This window comes from Bos taurus, chromosome 4 (genome assembly GCF_002263795.3).
Source record: "Bos taurus isolate L1 Dominette 01449 registration number 42190680 breed Hereford chromosome 4, ARS-UCD2.0, whole genome shotgun sequence".
Classification (NCBI taxonomy): Eukaryota; Metazoa; Chordata; class Mammalia; order Artiodactyla; family Bovidae; genus Bos; species Bos taurus.
Window position 1 is genome coordinate 42,879,695 of NC_037331.1, and position 20,947 is coordinate 42,900,641.

General features: G+C 37.6%; 1 protein-coding gene across 14 annotated transcripts in view; it reads left to right on the plus strand.

The window, feature by feature from the left end:
- The window catches only part of MAGI2 (membrane associated guanylate kinase, WW and PDZ domain containing 2), a 1,467,480-nt gene that overhangs the window by 1,084,232 nt on the left and 362,301 nt on the right, over positions 1-20,947 (plus strand). For all 14 annotated transcript variants that reach the window (XM_059886037.1, XM_059886041.1, XM_059886040.1 and 11 more), the window contains one exon: positions 13,002-13,059. In XM_059886037.1, coding sequence (XP_059742020.1) covers positions 13,002-13,059 — 58 coding nt within the window. The remainder of the gene's footprint in view (positions 1-13,001; positions 13,060-20,947) is intronic.

Genomic DNA, 20,947 nt, shown 5'->3' on the forward strand with positions numbered 1-20,947 from the left:
GGTAATTTAGTTTTAATTTCAAAATTCTTTTTCTTACTTTGTATTCTATTTTAATCAACTTTTCTTTAGTATCTTTCTGTTCTTTATCCATTTCTGGTCAGAACTTTTAAATTTCTAATTCAAAATGTTGTTTTATCTTTATAAATGTTTGTTCGAAAATATCTTGAGATTTCATTACAATTTTCTCATTTGTGTTTTTGTTTATGTTTGAGGAAGGAGAGTGATTTTTATTAGACATATTGCTTTGACTCTCATTTCTGATTTTGTATGGCAACTTGGGCTTCCCTTGTGGCTCAGCTGGTAAAGAATCTGCCTGCAATGAGGGAGACTTGGGTGCAACAATCCCTGGGTTGGGAAGATCCCCTGGAGAAGGGAAAGGCTACACACTCTGGTATTCTGGCCTGGAGAATTCCATGGACAGTCCATGGAATCGCAAAGAATTGGACATGACTGAGCGACTTTTACTTTCACTTTTCACTTTTATTTTTCATGGCAACTTTGTAGGAATATTATCTACTTTGTATGTATTTTTATTTTTTTCCTGGACCAGCAATAACTATTTTATATAAGCAAAAATAAAAGATTTTGGTGAATTACTACCTTCTTAGTTCATGAGCACCCTCTTCTGTTTATTTTGTGAAATACTCATGTTTTAGTAGATGACATCTTTTTTTTTTTTTTTTTTTGGAGATAGTAGTTGGTATGTCTTAAGATCTTGAATATTTTTTTGTTTGTTTCTGCAAACACAACTTCTATCACAATTTTTCTCTATCATAACCAAATTTCCAAGGGCCATTTCCTCTATTGACTTCATTTCCCTCTTCTTAAGAAGTACCTTCCTAAGACTCCATCTTTCATTCTTCTCACTTCAAACTCCCTTTTTTCAGTTTCCCAATAGCTGTGTTCTGATCAACAAGGCCTGTTAGCATTTTCCAATTCAGAACAGGAGTTTGTCTTTCTGAGGGTGATTTTGTCTGTCTTTCCATCCCTGAGCTCCTTCTCCCTCTCTTTTTTGCTGCACTCTCCACCTGACTTTCTCATCCAGAATGAGCTCTTGAGTTGGCTCTGATGCATTAGTGTTGTGTCTCCACTTACATGTACCTTTTCAAGTTCATAGCATTTTCTTTCTCCTAATTATGTTGTGGGCTTCCCTGGTGGCTCAGAGGTAAAGAATACGCCTGCCAATTCAGGAGACACAGGTTCAATCCCTGAGCCAGGAAGATCCCCTGGAGAAGGAAATGGCAACCCAACCAGTATTCTTGCCTGGGAAATCCCATGATCAGATGAGCCTGGTAGGCCACAGTCCATGGGGTTGCATAGAGTCAGAAACAACTTAGCAAGTGAACAACAACCACAATTATATTGTGGATATGGTTTCTGCATGGTTGTATTATTCTCTTACTGGATATTTATTACTTTCCAAGTGGATAGGTTAAAATTTAGATAGCAACCTTTACATTATAAGAGACCAGTATGTTTTTCATAAAGAATTTTATGTGAATGGTGATCATAAATAGATCAACAGATGGGTTAATATAGACTTAAAGAAATTAAAATTTATAAAATTCTAATTTTCTAAATTTCATGAGAGTGACTGAAATGAAAGAAATTAAGAGGAAACTGGATATCTGTATTTTGAAGTACTAACATATTGTTTCTAAAATCCTTCATTATGTCCAGACCTCTCTCCAGAGTTCTAGGAAATTTATTTTAAAAAGCTCACCTACTACATTCATCATTTTTTCACCTTCTAGTGCAGCTTGCAAACTTGAACCATATATAACTCTTTCTGAAGCTTTACCAGATCGAATCCTTTTTTGGGTCATGCCTTTCTGCCACCACTTCTGTCATCATCTCAAATAGGTTACTCTGCCATTTTTAAGTTAGCATTGCAAAAGTGTGCATCTATATTTGATAGTCTTTTTCCAGGTAGAAAAGGGACCCTGAATATCCACATTATTGAGCATACATTTGTTTATATAGTATCTGTTAGGAACATCGTATGCATTTTATTTTTTAAAAAACAGTCAGTTCAGTCACTCAGTTATGTCCAACACATTGCAACCCCATGGACTGCAGCGTGCCAGGCTTTCCTGTCTATCACCAGCTCCTGGAGCTTGCTCAAACTCGTGTCCATCCAGTTGGTGATGCCATCCAACCATCTCATCCTCTGTCATCCCCTTCTACTCCTGCCTTCAATCTTTCCCAGCATGAAGGTCTTTTCTAATGAGTCAGTTCTTAGGCCAAAGTATTGGAGTGTCAGCTTTGGCATCAGTCCTTCCAAAGAAAATTCAGGACTGATTTCCTTTAGGATTGGCTGGTTGGATCTCCTTGCTGTCTAAGGGACTCTCAAGAGTCTTCCCCAACGCCACAGTTCAAAAGCATCCATTCTTCAGTGCTCAGCTTTCTTTCTTTATTGTTCAGCTCTCACATTCGTACATGACTACTGGAAAAACCATAGCTTTGACTAGATAGACCTTTGTTGGCAAAGTAATGTCTCTACTTTTTAATATGTGGTCTAAGTTTGTCATACTTTTTTTTTCCAGGAACAAGCATCTTTTAATTTCATGGCTGCAGTCACCATCTGCAGTGATTTTGGAACCCAAAAAAATAAAGTCTGTGACTGCTCCATTGTTTCCCCATCTATTTGCCATGAAGGGATGTGACCAGATGCCATGATCTTAGTTTTCCGAACTTTGAGTTTTAAGCCAACTTTTTCACTCTCCTTTTTCACTTTCCTCAAGAGACTCTTTAGTTTCTCTTCGCTTTCTGCCATAAGGGTGGTGTCAACTGCGTATCTGAGGTTATTGATATTTTTCCTGGCAAACTTCATTCCAGCTTGTGCTTCATCCAGGTCAGCATTTTGCATAATATATATGCATTAAGTAAGCAGGGTGATAATATACAGCCTTGACATACTCCTTTCCCAATTTGGAACCAGTCCATTGTTCCATGTCTGGTTCTAACTGTTATCTTGACCTGCATGCAGATTTCTCAGGAGTCAAGTAAGGTGGTCTGGTATTCCCATCTCTTGAAGAATTTTCCACAGTTTGTTGTGATCCACACAAAGACTTTAGTGTAGTCAATGAAGCAGAAGTAGATCTTTTTCTGGAATTCTCTTGCTTTTTCTATGATGCCACGGATGTTGGCAACTTGATCTCTGGTTCCTCTGCCTTTTCTAAATCCAACTTGAACATCTGGAAGTTCTCGGTTCATGTACTGTTGAAGCCTCGCTTAGAGAATTTTGAGCATTACTTTACTAGCGTGTGAGATGAGTGCAACTGTGCGGTAGTTTGAGCATTCTTTGGCATTTCCTTTCTTTGGGATTATAAAGAAAACTGACCTTTTCCGGTCCTGTGGCCACTACAGAGTTTTCTAAATTTGCTGGCATATTGAGTGCAGCACTTTCACAACAACATGTTTTAGGATTTGAGATAGCTTAACTGGAATACCATCATCTCCACTGGCTTTGTTTGTCATGATGCTTCCCAAGGCTCATCTGACCTCACACTCTAGGATGTCCAGCACCAGGTGAGTGAACACACCATTGTGCCTATTTGGGTCATTAAGACCTTTTTTATAGAGTTCTTCTGTGTATTCTAGCCACCTCTTCTTGATATCTTCTGCTTCTGTTTGGACCATACCATTTCTGTCCTTTATTGTTTATCCCATCTTTGCATGAAATGTTCCCTTGGTATCTCTAATTTTCTTGAAGAGATCTCTAGTCTTTCCCATTCTATTGCTTTCTTCTATTTCTTTGCATTGATCACTTAGGAAGGCTTTCTTATCTTTCCTTGCTATTCTTTGAAACTCTGAATTAAGATGGACATATATTTCCTTTATTTATTTATTTATGGTTACTTATTTGGCTTATTTATGGCTTATATGGCTATTTATTTATTTATGTCTATTTATTTATTTATCAAATTTTAGTTGTGGTGCACAGGATCTTCTTTGCTGCCTGTGGGATTTCTCCTTGTGGCACATAGTCTCTTTCTTGCAATGTGCAGTCTTCAGAGCATGTGGGATCATAGTTGTGGTGTAGGGGCTTTTCAGTGTGGCATGTGGGCTCTCTAGTTGTGGCACAGGCTTAGTAACTTCATGGCATGTGGGACCTTAGTTCCTCAACCAGAGATCTAGTCACGTCCACTATATTGGAAAGCAAATTCTTAACCACTGGACCACCAGGGGAATCCGAAGCTTACACATTTTGTACTCAGTGTGGTAAGATACATTGCTATGCTGTGCTACGTCACTTCAGTCGTGTCCGACTATGTGCGACCCCATAGACGCAGCCCACCAGGCTCCCCCGTCCCTGGATTCTCCAGGCAAGAACACTGGAGTGGGCTGCCATTTCCTTCTCCAATGCATGAAAGTAAAAAGTGAAAGTGAAGTCACTCAGTCGTGTCCAACTCTTAGCGACCCCATGGACTGCAGCCTAACAGGCTCCTCCGTCCATGGGATTTTCCAAGCAAGAGTACTGGATTTATTTGGAATTTGTTTGTGCCCTTGTATGTTTTATCAACAATCTCATGAAGTTGTGGTCAGTACATTTAAAATCGATTACAATACTTTACAATAGTGGGGTAATGAAATATTCAGGTTGAAGCCAAAAGTAGCCAAATTAAAAGTTACTATCATGAAACCACATGAAAGCATGAATGAAATGCCAGTGCTGTAAAATGCAAATCAGCTAGTTCTCATTTCCATTGTAAAAATGGTTTAAAAAAAAAAACAAAAAAAAAAACTGTCCTATACTCAGCCCTACAAATGACGATTCCCTAGCCTATAGTTCCACGATATTAACTGGGTTGTGTGTTGTAAACATTCTCTGAGAAAGATGAAAAAGAACATAAAGAACCAATTTCTGTTTCCATTTTTAGACTCTAAAGTTTGTTGCTTTATTTGGTCATTTTCATCACTGAATGGAATAAAATTATCTAGTAAAGAGGAGCAAAAACAGAAGGATACACCCTCAACCTTATATAGGGAAATGAATTTGTGATTAATGTATCATTCTTTTATGCATTTGTTAAAAATGAGAATGTTTTCAGAATTTATGTTTATAATTATACTCCTTGGGAACAAAAGTTATGTAACTTTTCCAGGAAAACTTAGTTATAGTTCCCAATTGATATACTATGTGTATGGCCAAAATCTAATAAAAATATAGGAAAAGATTTTAATATGAATATTAGCTATCACTGGAGTGTGCGGTTTTCTACCTGGGGAAATTTTGTACGCTTCTGTGTTCTCTTGTGATGTCATCACCTCTAAACCACAATAGCAAGAGCCTCAATTTTTCAAAAAATCCAAATCCAATTAAAATAATCTAGGACTAAAGGAAATAGGCCCACATTCTGGCCCTTGTTCCTGTCTCCAAAGTCTTAGTACTTAGTATGTTTTCTAAATTGGTCTACCTTCCTGGCTTCGTAAGCTGCCCACCAGGATGGGCCTTCATACAACCCTTATGAATTAGCATAACCTATGCTATTGACCCTTACAAGATTCTGCCTCCCAGGAAATGAACAAAACCTGACTGCAAATTTTGAACTCATATTACTGAATTTGTATCTCTAGGACTCAAGATGCAGTAACCCTTAGATGTGAACATGGTGTTAATATTTACCTAGTTTTTCCAGTGATAGGCAATAGGAAAAAAAAAAGTGAAAAATAGCCAAATTAAAAGTTACTTTCTTGAAAATGTCTATAAAAACTCAACATAAAATAAGACTGCAAATGCAGAAATATTATATTCTCATTTTGTTTAAAAATTTAATGCTATCCAAATTAATTCAGTGTTATATGTATATGTTGAATACTAATAAAGTTTGAATAGAAGTCATCTAATCAATAGTGAGAGTTGGTGAAATAGCTTTTTTTTAATTTTGAAAGTATTTTAGATTTCAGAAATAGTAGGAAAAAATAGTACAAAGTGTTTCTGTGTACCTTTCACCTCACTTCCCCTAGTAGTAAAATCTTTCATAAGTACAAATACTGAAGTCAGGAAATTAACATTTATATAGACTAGTTCTCTGGTGGCTCAGCTGTTAAAGAATCCACCTTCAATGCAGGAGACCCCAGTTCTATTCCTAGGTCGGGAAGATCCCCTGGAGAAGGGTTAGGTTATCCACTTGAGTATTCTTGGGCTACACTGGTGGCTCAGATGGTAAAGAATCCGCCTGCAAAGTTGGAGACCTGGGTTGGGAAGATGCTCTGGAGGAGGGCATGGCAACCCACTCCAGTATTCTTGCCTAAAGAATCCCCTGGACAGAAGAGCCTGGCAGGCTACAGTCCATGGGGCTGCAAAGAGTCATACATGATTGAGAGACTAAGCACAAACTAGTACTAGTCTACACCTTATTTAGCTTTTTCTAGTTGGTTCACTAATGTCCACTTTCTGGTCCAGGCCCAATCCATATCCTATTCTACATTTAGTCTTTGTGTCTCCATAGTCTCTGTACATTGTGATGGGACCTCAATCAGTGTTTCTATTTCATGACCTTGACACTTTTGAAGAGTATTGGCCAGTTATTTTCTAGAATGTTCCTCCATTTGAATTTGCCAAATGTGGCTCTGTATCTCCAAAAGGGAAACACTCCCCCAGCTGTATCTGATTATTATATAAGTGAATTCTTGACCTGAGAACAACCATTACAGTGATCTTCCAGGCTAAGTAACTTGGATTTATTTTGAATAAAATGAATTGGATTAATGAATTAGGGAGATGGTAGGGGAGGTGGTAGAGAATCAAAGTAGTGAGATAGTGTTTCTTATAGCTTTTCAGTATTTGGGTCCCATTTCTATAGGGAATGCTATCCTTGGATTCTACAAGTTTCCCAGTTGTAGCCTAGAAAATGTTTTATTTTTTAAAATTAATTTCTATTGGAGTATAATTGCTTTGGGCTTCCCAGGTGGCTCTAGTAGGAAAGAACACACTTACCTGTGCAGGAGACATAATGGATGCAAGTTCAGTCCCTAGGTTGGGAAGATACCCTAGAGGAAGGCATGGCAACCCACTCCAGTATTCTTGCCTGGCGAATCCCCATGGACAGAGGTGCCTGACGGGCAACAGTCCTTAGGGTCACAAAGATTCAGACATGACTGAAGTGACTTAGCACACACACATAATTGCTTTACAATGTTGTGTTAGTTTCTTTCTGTACAGCAATGTGAATCAGTTGCGCATATACATATATCCACTCTTTTTTAGATTTCCTTCCAATTTAGGTCACCACAGAGCATTGAGAAGAGTTCCCTGTGCTCTATGGTAGGTTCTCATTAGTTACCTTGTTTATCCACTGTGGTGTATATATGTCAGTCCCAATTCATCTCACTTTTCCTTTCCTGCCTTGTTAACCGTAAGTTGGTTCTCTACATTTGGGACTCTATTTCTGCTTTACAAATAAGTTCATCTCTACCATCAAAAATGTGTTTTTTTGTTGTTGTTTTTTTTAGCTAGCATAAAGGAGTCTCAGTTTTCTGCAATGAAAATGGACTTAACAAATAGATGATAAATAAACAGTAATTGGGAAAAGCAAGTAAATAAAAAGTATAACATGATAGCTGTGGCAAAAACCAGGCAGAACTAGATGCCTCTTTAATTTTTTATTCTATTGTAGTTTTACTAAGCTTATATGACTGACTGCAAGTTAACCTAGACATTTGCACAGACATTTGCAGAGTGGATTACTATAAGAATATCTAATCACTGAATTTTCTCCATGGTTCCATGGCCTGAAGAAAATCTCAATTATAACAGTTCTTAATGCAGCATTAACCTTGCAGATCTCAAGTGTTTATTTTTCTCTGTTGCATAGTATATGTTATTCTTTCATTAGTGTGACCTTAATCATCTGTAAATTTGTCAGATATTATCAGATACAGTTTTCTAAATAACCCAGGACCCAAGAGCTCCAAGCTGCATGCTTGTTTGGCAGAGCAAATAGTACAAAATTGGAAATTCTTTTTTGTCATTTGTTCCCTTAATTTTAAAAAGAAGTAGTCTTTTTTAAAAAACAAATTCAATTCCAAATAACTTACTTTTCACAATGAAAGATGATTCTTAATTTTTCATCATATAAATGTATACTTCTCAGTTAATAATCAAGTTATTATTGTTGTTATTATTAACAATTATTACTTATTATTATTATGACTTGTCTTCTTAAAAATGAAAAAAGCTTATAGTTTTTTTGTTAGCATTTTAGCATAGACCTTCCTTTGCTTTTCAGAAAGAATATCTTTGTGTGCACATATATGCACATGCATATACATATATGCATACACATATACATTCATATATATGTACATACACACACCCACACCATTTTAAACACTGGTTGTAGGTTTTTATACTTATTCTGTCATATTTACAAATGAACCAATGTATGTATTCTATTACTTGTTTCTTGTAACATCCATCCATCAATCCTTTGTAGGCATTATAAATGAAATGAGCGACAGCTCTTTGTAACAAGTTAGAGGTACAGTGTATTATTTTGTTTCAAACTGTGAGTTAAGTACCACTTAATAGTTCATCTTAAAATATAAGTATTTATAGCATATAATTTTGTTTAGGAATTAATAATCTATTTTGGAAATATGACATAAGCAAATAAATTATGTTATTATCTTATGAAATGCAAACCAGATTTCCCCCCTAACTCCTGATGACTACCTCATGATGGAAAATGGGAAACAATACCAAGGAATTGTTCTCAGAACCTTTGGCATTGTAAATCCACAAAGATAAAGAATCAGTGAACTCTATACTTGGTAAAGCTGAAACTCCAGTACTTTGGCCACCTCATGTGAAGAGTTGACTCCTTGGAAAAGACTCTGATGCTTGGAGGGATTGGGGGCAGGAGGAGAAGGGGACGACAGAGCAAGAGATGGCTGGATGGCATCACTGACTCGATGGACGTGAGTATGAGTGAGTCTGAGTGATTCCGGGAGTTGGTGATGGACAGGGAGGCCTGGCGTGCTGCGATTCATGGGGTCGCAAAGAGTCCGACATGACTTGAGCGACTGAACTGAACTGATCTTTGGGGATACATAGCTTAGAATTAGTAATTTACACCCCCCCCCAAAAAAAGAGCCAAAAAATGAGCCAAAGATAAGGAATAACTGAAGGAAAGGTTTTATAGTATAAAAGTTGTTTTTTTTAATTTAACTTTGAAATGCTTCCATTTGACAGCACCTTTAAGTAGGACTAGTATATATATAAAACTAACCATGTTAGACTTTTACTCTAAATATTAGTAAATATGATTGTTTTACTTATTTTTATAGACATGGGGTAATATTAGACCTATTATATGTATGAATCCATGTATTCAGCCATATTAATAATAAATATTCGTAATATCGGGGCTTCCTGTAGCTCAAACAGTAAAGCATCTGCCTGTGATGAAAGAGACCAGGGTTCGATCCCTGGGTTGGGAAGTTCCTATGGAGAAGGGAATGGCAATCCACTCTAGTACTCTTGCCTGGAGAATTCCATGGACAGAAAAGCCTGGCGGGCTACAGTCCATGGGATCGCCAACAGTCGGACACGACTGAGCAACTAATGCACGCACGCATTCATAATATCAATTGTCCTCTGTATATTCTTTCACTTTAGTTGCACCCCACTCCAGTACTCTTGCCTGGAAAACCCCATGGATGGAGGAGCCTGGTAGGCTGCAGTCCATGGGGTCGCTAGGAGTCGGAGATGACTGAGTGACTTCACTTTCACTTTTCACTTTAATGCATTGGAGAAGGAAATGGCAACCCACTCCAGTGTTCTTGCCTGCAGAATCCTAGGGATGGGGGAACCTGGTGCGCTGCTGTCTCTGGGGTCGCACAAAGTCGGACATGACAAGCGATTTAGCAGCAGCAGCAGCAAAAGGCACTCAGTAGATATCTTTCAAATGCATTTTTCTTTTTAATAGCCAAATTCTCCAGTAGCTTGAGGAATTTGATAAAAACTATCTGGATAGTTATTCTCATTAGTCTAAATTAAGTATTGTTATGGCAGAAAGTGAAGAGGAACTAAAAAGCCTCTTGATGAAGGTGAAAGAGGAGAGTGAAAAGTTGGCTTAAAACTCAACATTCAGAAAACAAAGATCATGACATCTGGTCCCATCACTTCATGGGAAATAGATGGGGAAACAGTGGAAACAGTGTCAGACTTTATTTTGGGGGGCTCCAAAATCACTGCAGATGGTGATTGCAGCCATGAAATTAAAAGACGCTTACTCCTTGGAAGAAAAGTTATGACTAACCTAGATAGCATATTGAAAAGCAGAGACATTACTTTGCCAACAAAGGTCTGTCTAGTCAAGCAAATGGTTTTTCCAGTGGTCATGTATGGATGTGAGAGATGCTAAAGCTGAAACTCCAGTACTTTGGCCACCTCATGCGAAGAGTTGACTCATTGGAAAAGACTCTGATGCTGGGAGGGATTGGGGACAGGAAGAGAAGGGGACAACAGAGGATGAGATGGCTGGATGGTATCACTGACTCGATGGACATGAATCTGAGTGAACTCCGGGAGTTGGTGATGGACAGGGAGGCCTGGCATGCTACGATTCATGGGGTCGCAAAGAGTCGGACACGACTAAGTGACCGAACTGAACTGAACTGATGCTGTATTAAACAGAGTGCCTATATTAATATCTGAATTGGCTAAGGTCTCTGGAACCAAAGTACAGTGTTTTTGAATCCTGTATGATTGTTAAGATAAAATGTGTCAGTGCGTGGAAAGTCCATCAGTACCTGGACATTGTAAATACTCAGTAATATTCTTATTACCATTTTGAAAGAAAAAGTTCTTAAGGTGCTTCACAATTTGGTATTATATGTTACTACTCCAAGTATATTATATTAATCCATTACTAATCCAAGAATTATTAAGCCAGGTCATAGCCTAGATTTTATATAGTAAAAAAAAAAAAATACTTGAAAAATATCTTTAGTATTTAAGGGAAGCTCCAATAATAGAAACCATAAAGGAAATCGCTGAGAATTTACCAAATAAAATTTTAAAAAACATGTGTTAAAGAGACTGTTCAACAAAGTTAAACTCTTAAAAACATGTATGCAACATGTGATAAAGGATTGTTACTCTTCATAAATTAAAAAAAACTATTATGAATTGATTTATAAAAGCAAGAAATGTACAAAAGGGAAAAAAAGTCCAAGAATGAAGAAATAAAAATTAATACAACTATCAACTGCTATTTAAAAACAATTTGGTTGATTTTTAAATAATAATTTATAATATTTTATCTGCATATCCAGATTTGAAAGTTCTAAAAATTGCCTTTTATAAACTCATGTGGCAGCAAAAGGTAACCTGATCTGGGCATGCTGGCAGCAAACCAGTGGTAACTGACTTGAAAGGGTCCTTTTCTGTGCCTCTTAGTGAGAATCACATGATTTGGGCTGCCTGAATATTCATGGCTTTAAAAAATTTTAAGTGCTTTCTCGGACTCTGCTTGGATTGTTATAGAATAGAAGGCATTTGCATCATGTTATCCTTCTAAAATCAGAAAAATTATGAATTTCAAAACCACTCTGTCCAGAAATTTTTGGATGAGGAATTGTGGACCTGTGTTTAATTTGATGGTACAGAGAACCAAAGTCACTCATAAATTCCCAATGAAGTCATAAATTGGTTTCTTTTGTGAATGGGATAGTAAAATGTGAATATAGATATAGAGATTTATCAAAAGCCATAAAAGTGTGCATGCCCTTTAACCGGAAATTTCTCCTCTAGGAATTTATCATGGCTAAGTTATTGGGAAAATGATGGAAGACTTAAGCTTTAGTAAGTCCAACACAGGTGACATATAACTGAAAAGCCCCAGATGTTCTATGACGGAAGACTGGTGGGATTACACAAGGCTCTAAACACACCTCACACAACAGCTGTGCCACTTTCAAAGTGATATTGTGCAGTAACACTCATTCATGTTGAAGATGCCCTCAGTATTTGTTAGGTAGAAATACCAGGCTGTAAAAATAATATGACTATATTATCTAATTTCTCTAAAAATTGTCTCTGGATGGCAGCATTGCAGGTGATTCTAATTTTCTTTTTATAACTGTGCTTGTCTATGATGAACATGTGTTACTACTTATAATAATAAAACTTTTAAGTGTCATTTAAACATATTATTAAGAGTTTGTCAATACATCTTACTTAGCTTCAAGTTATGTATATTATTAATGTGTGTGAGGAAAATATAATATTCTTCATATTTATAGGAATTAATTATAATGACTTGGTATATTTGAAAACAGTATCGTAACACATAGCCTAGTTTTCAAATAGCGTGTTTTTCCTTAAAGAAACCTTTATTGTATTGTTGATATTTTAATGTGTATTATTAAAACTTGCTGTGGAGCATTGAAAATATAAGCCATATTGTCAAGGAAAGCATGTTCAGAAATTTAGACTTAATACAAAAATATACCCAGAGAGTTTATTGGCAGCATTCAAATTCTGACCCATGAAGAGAGAACAGTAAGCTAACCATCTCGAATAGTGGGATATCAATTGAGAATGTGTAATTTCTTTGTTTCAGTCATAAGAAACAATTTGCTATTCTCAGAAATATATTTTGAAATTATAATCTTTATCCTGAAATGCTCCTTTTAACAATACAAATAAATGAGAAAGCTGTGTGCTCTTTCAGGAAAGTGATTTGCCTTCTGCATTGCCTTGAGTGGTGATAACATGATGTGCCATTCTACTGCTTGGCATGGGATAAACAGCTAGACCCAGCAGGATATCTACAGAGAAGAGAGTTCTGTGTTTAAAGTGCTAATTTCAAGTCAGTGTTTCTTATAGTTCCTACAATATGCATTTGAAATTTGGTGCTGACTCTGAATACTTTATTCCAGTTTGTTAGACTATTTCTGCAATATATGTACAATTAAATTATATCACTTATTAAAAATAGTGTTATCTGTTACTTATTTACTGAAAGAAACAACTCTTTATTTTTCAGAGCTTCCATATGGCTGGGAAAAAATCGATGATCCCATATATGGCACTTATTATGTCGAGTAAGTCTCTAAGTTTGATATTAACTTGTTATTAATGTGTTGTGAAATTGTGTTAGTATTCCATTTATTGTGCATGTGTGGCTAACAGTCCTTTTATTCCCCTTTCATCTTACTTTGAAGTACCCACAAAGACTCTAGCAGCACTAGCTAGCTGTCTCTTGCCTCTCCAGCTGGCTAATTTGTCATACTTTCCCTTTGACTCATGATTCTAAAACACCAATTGGAAAAGTGTCTTTCACACTGTCCTCTAAATGAGTGATAATTAAAGATATCAAAGTAAATGCCCTTCATTTTGCAATCAGAATGTTGGGAGCTGACTAGTTGTGCAATAGAGATGTTCTATTAGACCAGATTTCAAAGTCAGTTAAATGAAGCAACCATATTTTTCAGTTGAGGGATGAAATAAAATTTAGATTTCTTTGTCTTTTAAGGCCTCATTTTAAATCGGGAGGGTTTTTCTGTAAATTGGACTGAGCGACTAAACTGAACTGAACACTTACTGAAAATCTTTTAACATTGACAAAATTAACCAGGAGTTGCAGCTATAGTATTATTAAAATATATATGTATTTATTTTAACATATATAAATATCTAATACATAATATATTTTAATACATAAAATATATATGTATTTATCTATTGGAGGTTGTAGAATAATGAGTTACCACTCTATGCATCCTTTTATTCAGGATAAAGCCCCTATTAAGGATTCAATTATATACACATCTTTCTTTAGGAAAATCAAGTAATATTCAATAACTTTCAAAGGTTACGTACATAAGTTACTTTTCCATAACCCCTTTTCTGATAGACAGTTTTTTAAAGTTTACTTATTGCATCATGTTGTTAATGTTATTTGGGTGAATAACAAAACCTACATACCCACGAAACACAGAGGCTGAAACACTAAAAATGTTCTCCCTCTCCATCAAGATCTAAATCTGTTTCCTCCGGTCATATTCTGTTTAACAATAATAATCTAGATGGTAAATGGTTGCAAACTAATGACATCATTGTTAAATTGTTTTATAGCCATAGTCAAACCGTTACTGAGCTTTTACTAAGTGTCAAGCCCTTCTCTCCACTGGGGAGGTGCTGATGAGGACAGCCTGTGTGCTCACGCCCTTGAGCATCTCCTTCATGAACACTTGTTTTGAGCTATCATCTCAAGTGAATTTTGGCACCACAGTCATTTCCAGTGAAGGTGAATTTACTTCATTTGCCAAATGCAGTTTTCTAACATAGTATCTAAGGTCATGTAGACACTCAATACATGCAAAAATTAAGATAAATACTTGGAGGTATCACTAATTGCAAAAATAAAGGAAAATCACTTTTAGATAGTTCTAAGGCTTCTAGTCCCATTACATTGCTCATCAATTAAAATACATATATATTTTAATACTACTATAGTTGCAACTGCTGGTTAATTTTGTCAACGTTAAAAGATTTTCAATAAGTGTTCAGTTTAGTCACTCAGTTGTGTCTGACTCTTTACTATCCCATGGACTGCAGCACCCCAATAAGTGTTATCTTGTCTTAATTGTTGAATCAGACTATCCCTTGCTTAAACCTATTACATCTGAAATTCAAGGTAGTTCAATGGGAGGAAAGAGAACAGAAGTATGTGATACACCAGATCTCATCTGTAATACACTTCCTTACATAATTTATCAAACAAGAACGCTTGCCTAAGTTTAGATATTGGGAAACTCCATAAAAAGCCATATAGCAAATATTTTAGGGGGCCAAATGGCATCTGTCACAGCTATTCAATTCTGTTGTTGTTGAAAACAACCATAGATGCTACTTCAAATGAATGGGTGTCACTATGTTTCAATAAAACTTTATTAGCAAAAATAGATGGCTAGACAAACTTGGCCTGGGGGACATGATTTTCTGACCCTTTCCCCATTTGAAATTTTCTGATTCTTCTTCCATGTCCTCAACTGCTTTCAAGCTGATTTCCAATGTACAAAACAATATTTAACTCAAACCTTCCTTCTCTGCTTAAATATCTATCAAAGAGGTGAGAGACTCGCATATCAGAAAGCAATGCTTCCTACCTTCTTGTTCATTGAGGTGTCTGTTCTTCAAGGAAAGATCTGATGCTGGTAGTTAAATTATTGAATTGGACATTAGCTATAACCCTAAAAGGAAATGGTTCTCAGTATCATTACACTTCATATGGTTTACTTTGTATTTGTTTTTGCTTAAACTACATTTCTTTCCATTGGCTTTCCCGGTAGCTCAGCTGGTAAAGAATTCACCTGCAATGCAGGAGACCCCAGTTCGATTCCTGGGTTGGGAAAATCCCCTGGAGAAGGGATAGGCTACCCACTCCAGTATTCTTGGGCTTCCCTGCTGGCTCAGATGGTAAAAAAAATCTGCTTGCAGTGTGGGAGACCTAGGTTTAATTCTTGGGTTGTGACGATACCCTGGAGGAGGGCATGGCAACCCACCCATTATTCTTGCCTGGAAAATCCCTATGGACAGAGGAGCCTAGTGGGCTATTGTCCATAGGGTCACAAAGAGTCAGATACAACAGCCACTAAGCACAGCACAAACACATTTCTTTCTATATTTCTCCACTTCATTTTTCATGTATAATCACCAAAGTCAGAAAATTACTCATAATTTAGTTAGTTATATCTTATATAATTAAATCAGACTAAATGGCACCCCACTCCAGTACTTATGCCTGGAAAATCCCATGGATGGAGGAGCCTGGTGGGCTGCAGTCCATGGGGTCGCTAGAGTCGGACATGACTGAGCGACTTCACTTTCACTTTTCACTTTCATGCATTGGAGAAGGAAATGGCAACCCACTCCAGTGTTCTTGCCTGGAGAGTCCCAGGGACGGGGGAGCCTGGTGGGCTGCCATCTCTGGGGTCGCACAGAGTTGAACACGACTGAAGCGACTTAGCAGCAGCAGCAGCAACAACAACATTTAATACTTTTAGATTTCAAGTGATTGTGAGGTCTGAAATACAGTCATTGTTATTGTTGTTTAGTCGCTAAGTCGGGTCCAGCTCTTTTGCAACCCTATGGACTGTCACCTGCCAAGCTCCTCTGTCAATGGGATTCTTTAGGCAAGAATACTGGAGTGGGATTTCCTTCTCCAGGGGATCTTCCCGACCCAGGGATTGAACCCACATCTCCTGCAATGGCAGGCAAATTCTTTAGCATTGAGCTACCAGGGAAGCCTCTGGGTACAATCATAGTGAGTCTAATAGTTTAACTTCCTTCAGGTTGCATCCAATTCTACTATTTGTCATGGCTTTTTCCCCATTACATGATTCCATAGGTATACCAATACCAAAAATTAAGCATGTGTGTGTGTATCAGACCAGTCAAAAAACTAAGACAAGTAATTCAGACCTCCAGATAATTTTAAATAGAACTGTATGCCAATATTCTTAAAAATGTCTTTTGGGAAAAAATCATCAAAATAATTGAAGTACCTCAACTTGTAAACATTGTGTGTTTACATTATATAATGGGTTCTCTGGAGAGCTATCATTTTTGGTATTTAATTGCATACCCCATTACACAATTAGAGAACAGGTTACAAAATATGGAAAACATTCCATCCTCCCACCAAGTGGTAAAAAAGCCTATGCAAGGACTTTAGAAGTCTAACTCAGCAGTTACTCTTCAGACAGACCAACAACTAGGAGGAGAAGTTGTAGAGCAGACATCAGCAGTGAATATCAGATTGAAAGAAACCTTGTGCCTCTGGCAGTTGCACAAACACTCATTCCTGCCAGCCACAGATAAACCAATAGGACTCCCGCAGTCAACAGCAGGAAAGTGTATATACAACTTGACACTGGAAAACCTGGGCTGAATAAACTTTGACCACTACTGGTAGCTTTAACTTGCTGTGTCATAATTTTGTCCTGGGCAAATCCAGTTTTAAGATTACAGGTTTAATACATTTAAAACTCAGAAGAAATTATCATCATTATCATGTAAGTATCATTGCATCATGGCATCTGGTCCCATCACATCATGGCAGATGGGAAAAAATGGAAACAGTGAAAGACTTTATTTGCTTGGGCTCAAAAATCACTATGGACAGTGACTGTAGCCATGAAATTAAAAGACACCTTGGAAAAAAAGCTATGACAAACCTAGAGAGCATATTCAAAAGCAGAGACATCATTTTGCCAACAAAGGTCTGTATAGCCTAAGCTATAGTTTTTCCAGTAGTCATGTAGGGATGTGAGAGTTGTACCATAAAGAAGACTGAGCGCTGAAGAATTGATACTTTTGAACTGTGGTGTTGGAGAAGACTCTTGAGAGTCCCTTGGACTGCAAGGAGATCAAACCAGTCAATCCTAAAGGAAATATACCCTGAATGTTCATTGGAAGGACTGATGCTAAAGCTGAAGCTCCAATACTTTGGCCACCTGATGCAAAGAGCTGACTCATTGGAAAAGACCCTGATGCTGGGAAAGATTGAAGGCAGGAGGAGAAGGGGGTAACAGGATGAGATGGTTGGGTGGCATCATCGACTCAACAAACATGAGTTTGAGCAAGTTCTGGGAGATAGTGAAGGACAGGGAAGCCTGGCTTACTGCAGTCCATAGGGTGGCAAAGAGTTGGACATGACTGAGCAATTGAACAATAGTATAACAAGGTAAATTGTCTTAAATTGACATATGGGGAAACTCTGGCTGAAGAAGTTCAGTAACTTACCCAGCATCACATTATTGATAGGAATGGGCCCAGGCACTGTGACTGTAGAGCCCAGAGTCCAAACTCTTGCTTGAAATGCATCCCATAAATGTAGTGTTCATAATCCTCATGTCATGGTCTGAATAAGCTTCTGCAGCTCATCACTGGAGAGGAATAGAGGGTCCCCAAAGAACATCTCCTCCCTGGCTCCCCTCTAGTGGTATCACAGGAGGGTGACAGACAGTGGTGGTCACGTTGCACACAGCCCCAGCAGGCTGACTTCTGACTCACTCATTGTGAGCCACCAATTCCATCACCCATGGCTTGAGAGTGGTCCCAGAGACTCTGGCCCCCAAGAGCAAGACTGGAAAGTCCTGAACAAAGAGGATTCCATGTTGTGAGGGCCCCAGCATAGCGATGTTGGCCCTCATTTGGAGCTACAGAAGCAGCCACGCAGCTCTGTATTTTGAAGAACAGTGAGGCTCACTCAGCATATTTTCTTATTTCATCTGCAGACAGGACAGACAGACCACATTTCTGCTCAGTTTAGCCACAGAAAGAGGTTAGCCCTATTTTTCTTGACACTAAATCCATGATAGTACAGGACTTAGCAATGTATTAAAAAGTCCTAAAGTTGCTAACTAGAAATGTAACTGTCACTGTTCATAAAGAAAGGGAATTTTTTAATGAAAAAAGTACAAAATGTAGAGTTGAACAGCTGTGACTTTTGTACAAATGTGGTTTTTTTTCTCCTCTTTTGTGAAATTATGTCTGCTGGGTGCATTTTGGTTTCAATGGCAGTTACACAATTTGCTTAACTAGCTCTCCCAGAAGACACAATTTCCTGGAACAGTTTTCATGCAAAGCTGCCTTCTCTGGCACAGACGGAGAAGCAAACCATACAACTAACAGTTAAGATAATGGTGGAGACTGACAGATGTGATTTTCATGTAAAGGTTTTACAAGTTTTCATGTGATGTCACACATCTGCTACTATGAAATGTTATTTGTGTGCAGTTCCAGAATGTATGAAAGATACTGTATAATATCTCCAATATAACATTGAATGTGAAAGGAGAATTGCATTCATTTCATGGTTAATGATGAGTATTTGTCATGATGTAGCAAGTTGCAAAGTGGTTAGAGGGGATTTTAACTCAACAACATTATCTTAACAATGTTTTCCTCCTTCATGCCTTTGAGTAGTTCTCTAAATATTCCAAGAAAACACTTTCTAAGTTCAGAATTTTTGAAAAGTCAGCATATATGTAAAAGGATATATCTAATTGATATATCTAAATTATATATCTTTTTTTATCTTATTGTATTTTTTAACTTTACAATATTGTATTGGTTTTGCCATATATCAACATGAATCCGCCACAGGTATACACGTGTTCCCCATCTTGAACCCTCCTCCCTCCTCCTTCCCCGTACCATCCCTCTGGGTCGTTCCAGTGTACCAGCCCCAAGCATCCAGGATCGTGCATTGATTTCCAATTAGAAGTCAACACAAAAGTATGTCCTTTTAAAATCTTGCCTTTTCTTAGAGAATTTTTTTCCTGAATTGAAAGATTTTTTCAAACTTTCAATTTTTTCTTCAATCTTCAAAAATTAGCACACTGTTCTGATGCTTTTAAACAGCTATTTAAAAAAGAATCCTTTCACCAGCTTAACAAACTTGTGTAATAGAAGATGTTAAACTGAAATGCACTGTTGATGAAGTTGCTCAGTTACATTTTAAAGGGAGCTCTAAATCTTGTCAGTAGCATTTGGCCGTATCAGTTATCACTTAGTGGCCAAGAACATGGGTGGCAGCATTTCACAGTATACCAGCCCTGCAAGTTCCTGGTTGTGAGATCTTAAGTACACAGATTGTGGAGAAGGAAGATGGAGAGGAGGATGGGGATCAGAAAGGAGAGAGGGAAAAGGAGAAGAAGAAATTGTATTATGCATCTACTACATGCCAGTCAGTATTCTAAGTACTATACATATTACTAACTCATTTAATCAAAATAAAACAAACTGTGAAGTCTATGTTACTATCCCCATTTTATAGATAATGAAATAGAAAATAAAGATAAAAAGATAAAAATAACTGAGATGTAGCTATTTCTACAAGTACTAAATAATAAAGCTGGAATTTGAATCTAGGCAGTCTCATTACACAGCTGGTGAAAGTGAAAATATTTGTTGCTCAGTCATATCTGACTTTTTGTGACTCCATGGAGTGTACTGTCTATGGAAACCTCCAGGCAAGAATACTGGAGTGGGTTGCCATTTTCTTCTCCGGGGGATCTTCCTGACCCAGGGATCTGACCTGGGTCTCCTGCACTGCAGGCAGATGCTTTACCATCTGAGCCACTAGGGAAGCCTTAGCACCTAACAGGTATATAGGAAGTGCTGAACAAATGTTAATTATATTTTATCTTATGTATCCCAATGACATAGCTAAGGACTCTCCTTTTTGGAATTACATGCTTTTTCAGTTCTTTCTTGATACAGTAGCAGTTTTGGTCGCTCAGTCATGTCTGACTCTTTGTGACCCATGGACTGTAGCCCGCCAGGCTCTGTCTGTCCATGGAATTCTCCAGGCAAGAATATTGAAGTGGGTAGCCATTCCCTTCTCTAGGGGATCTTCCCAACCCAGGGATAGAACCCAGGTCTTTTGCATTGCAAGCAGATTTTTTACTGTCTGAGCTACCAGGGAGGCCTTTTATGATAGTTCAGTTCAGTCGCTCAGTCATGTCCGACTCTTTGCGACCCCATGAATCGCAGCACACCAGGCCTCCCTGTCCATCACCAACTCCCAGAGTTCACTCATACTCATGTCCATCGAGTCAGTGATGCCATCCAGCCATCTCATCCTCTGTCGTCCCCTTCTCTTCCTTCCGCCAATCCCTCCCAGCATCAGAGTCTTTTCATGATACAATGCACCCCCAAAAGTGAATAATTCTAAGGATGATTATTTTATTTGTAAGAAACATATAACTTAATCTCATGGTTAGAGTGTGCCACATTGAATAAAAAATACCATTTCTGGTACTTTTTCCATAAGCCCACTGAAAATGATGAAGCAAGGACTGCAGAGTATGATATTTCTGTGTCTTCCAGAGGGGCTGAGGTTTCAGGGTAATTTCCAAAGAAACTATTAGTGATGAAAGGATTTATTTAATAACACAGTGATGTTTAAGACACTATTTT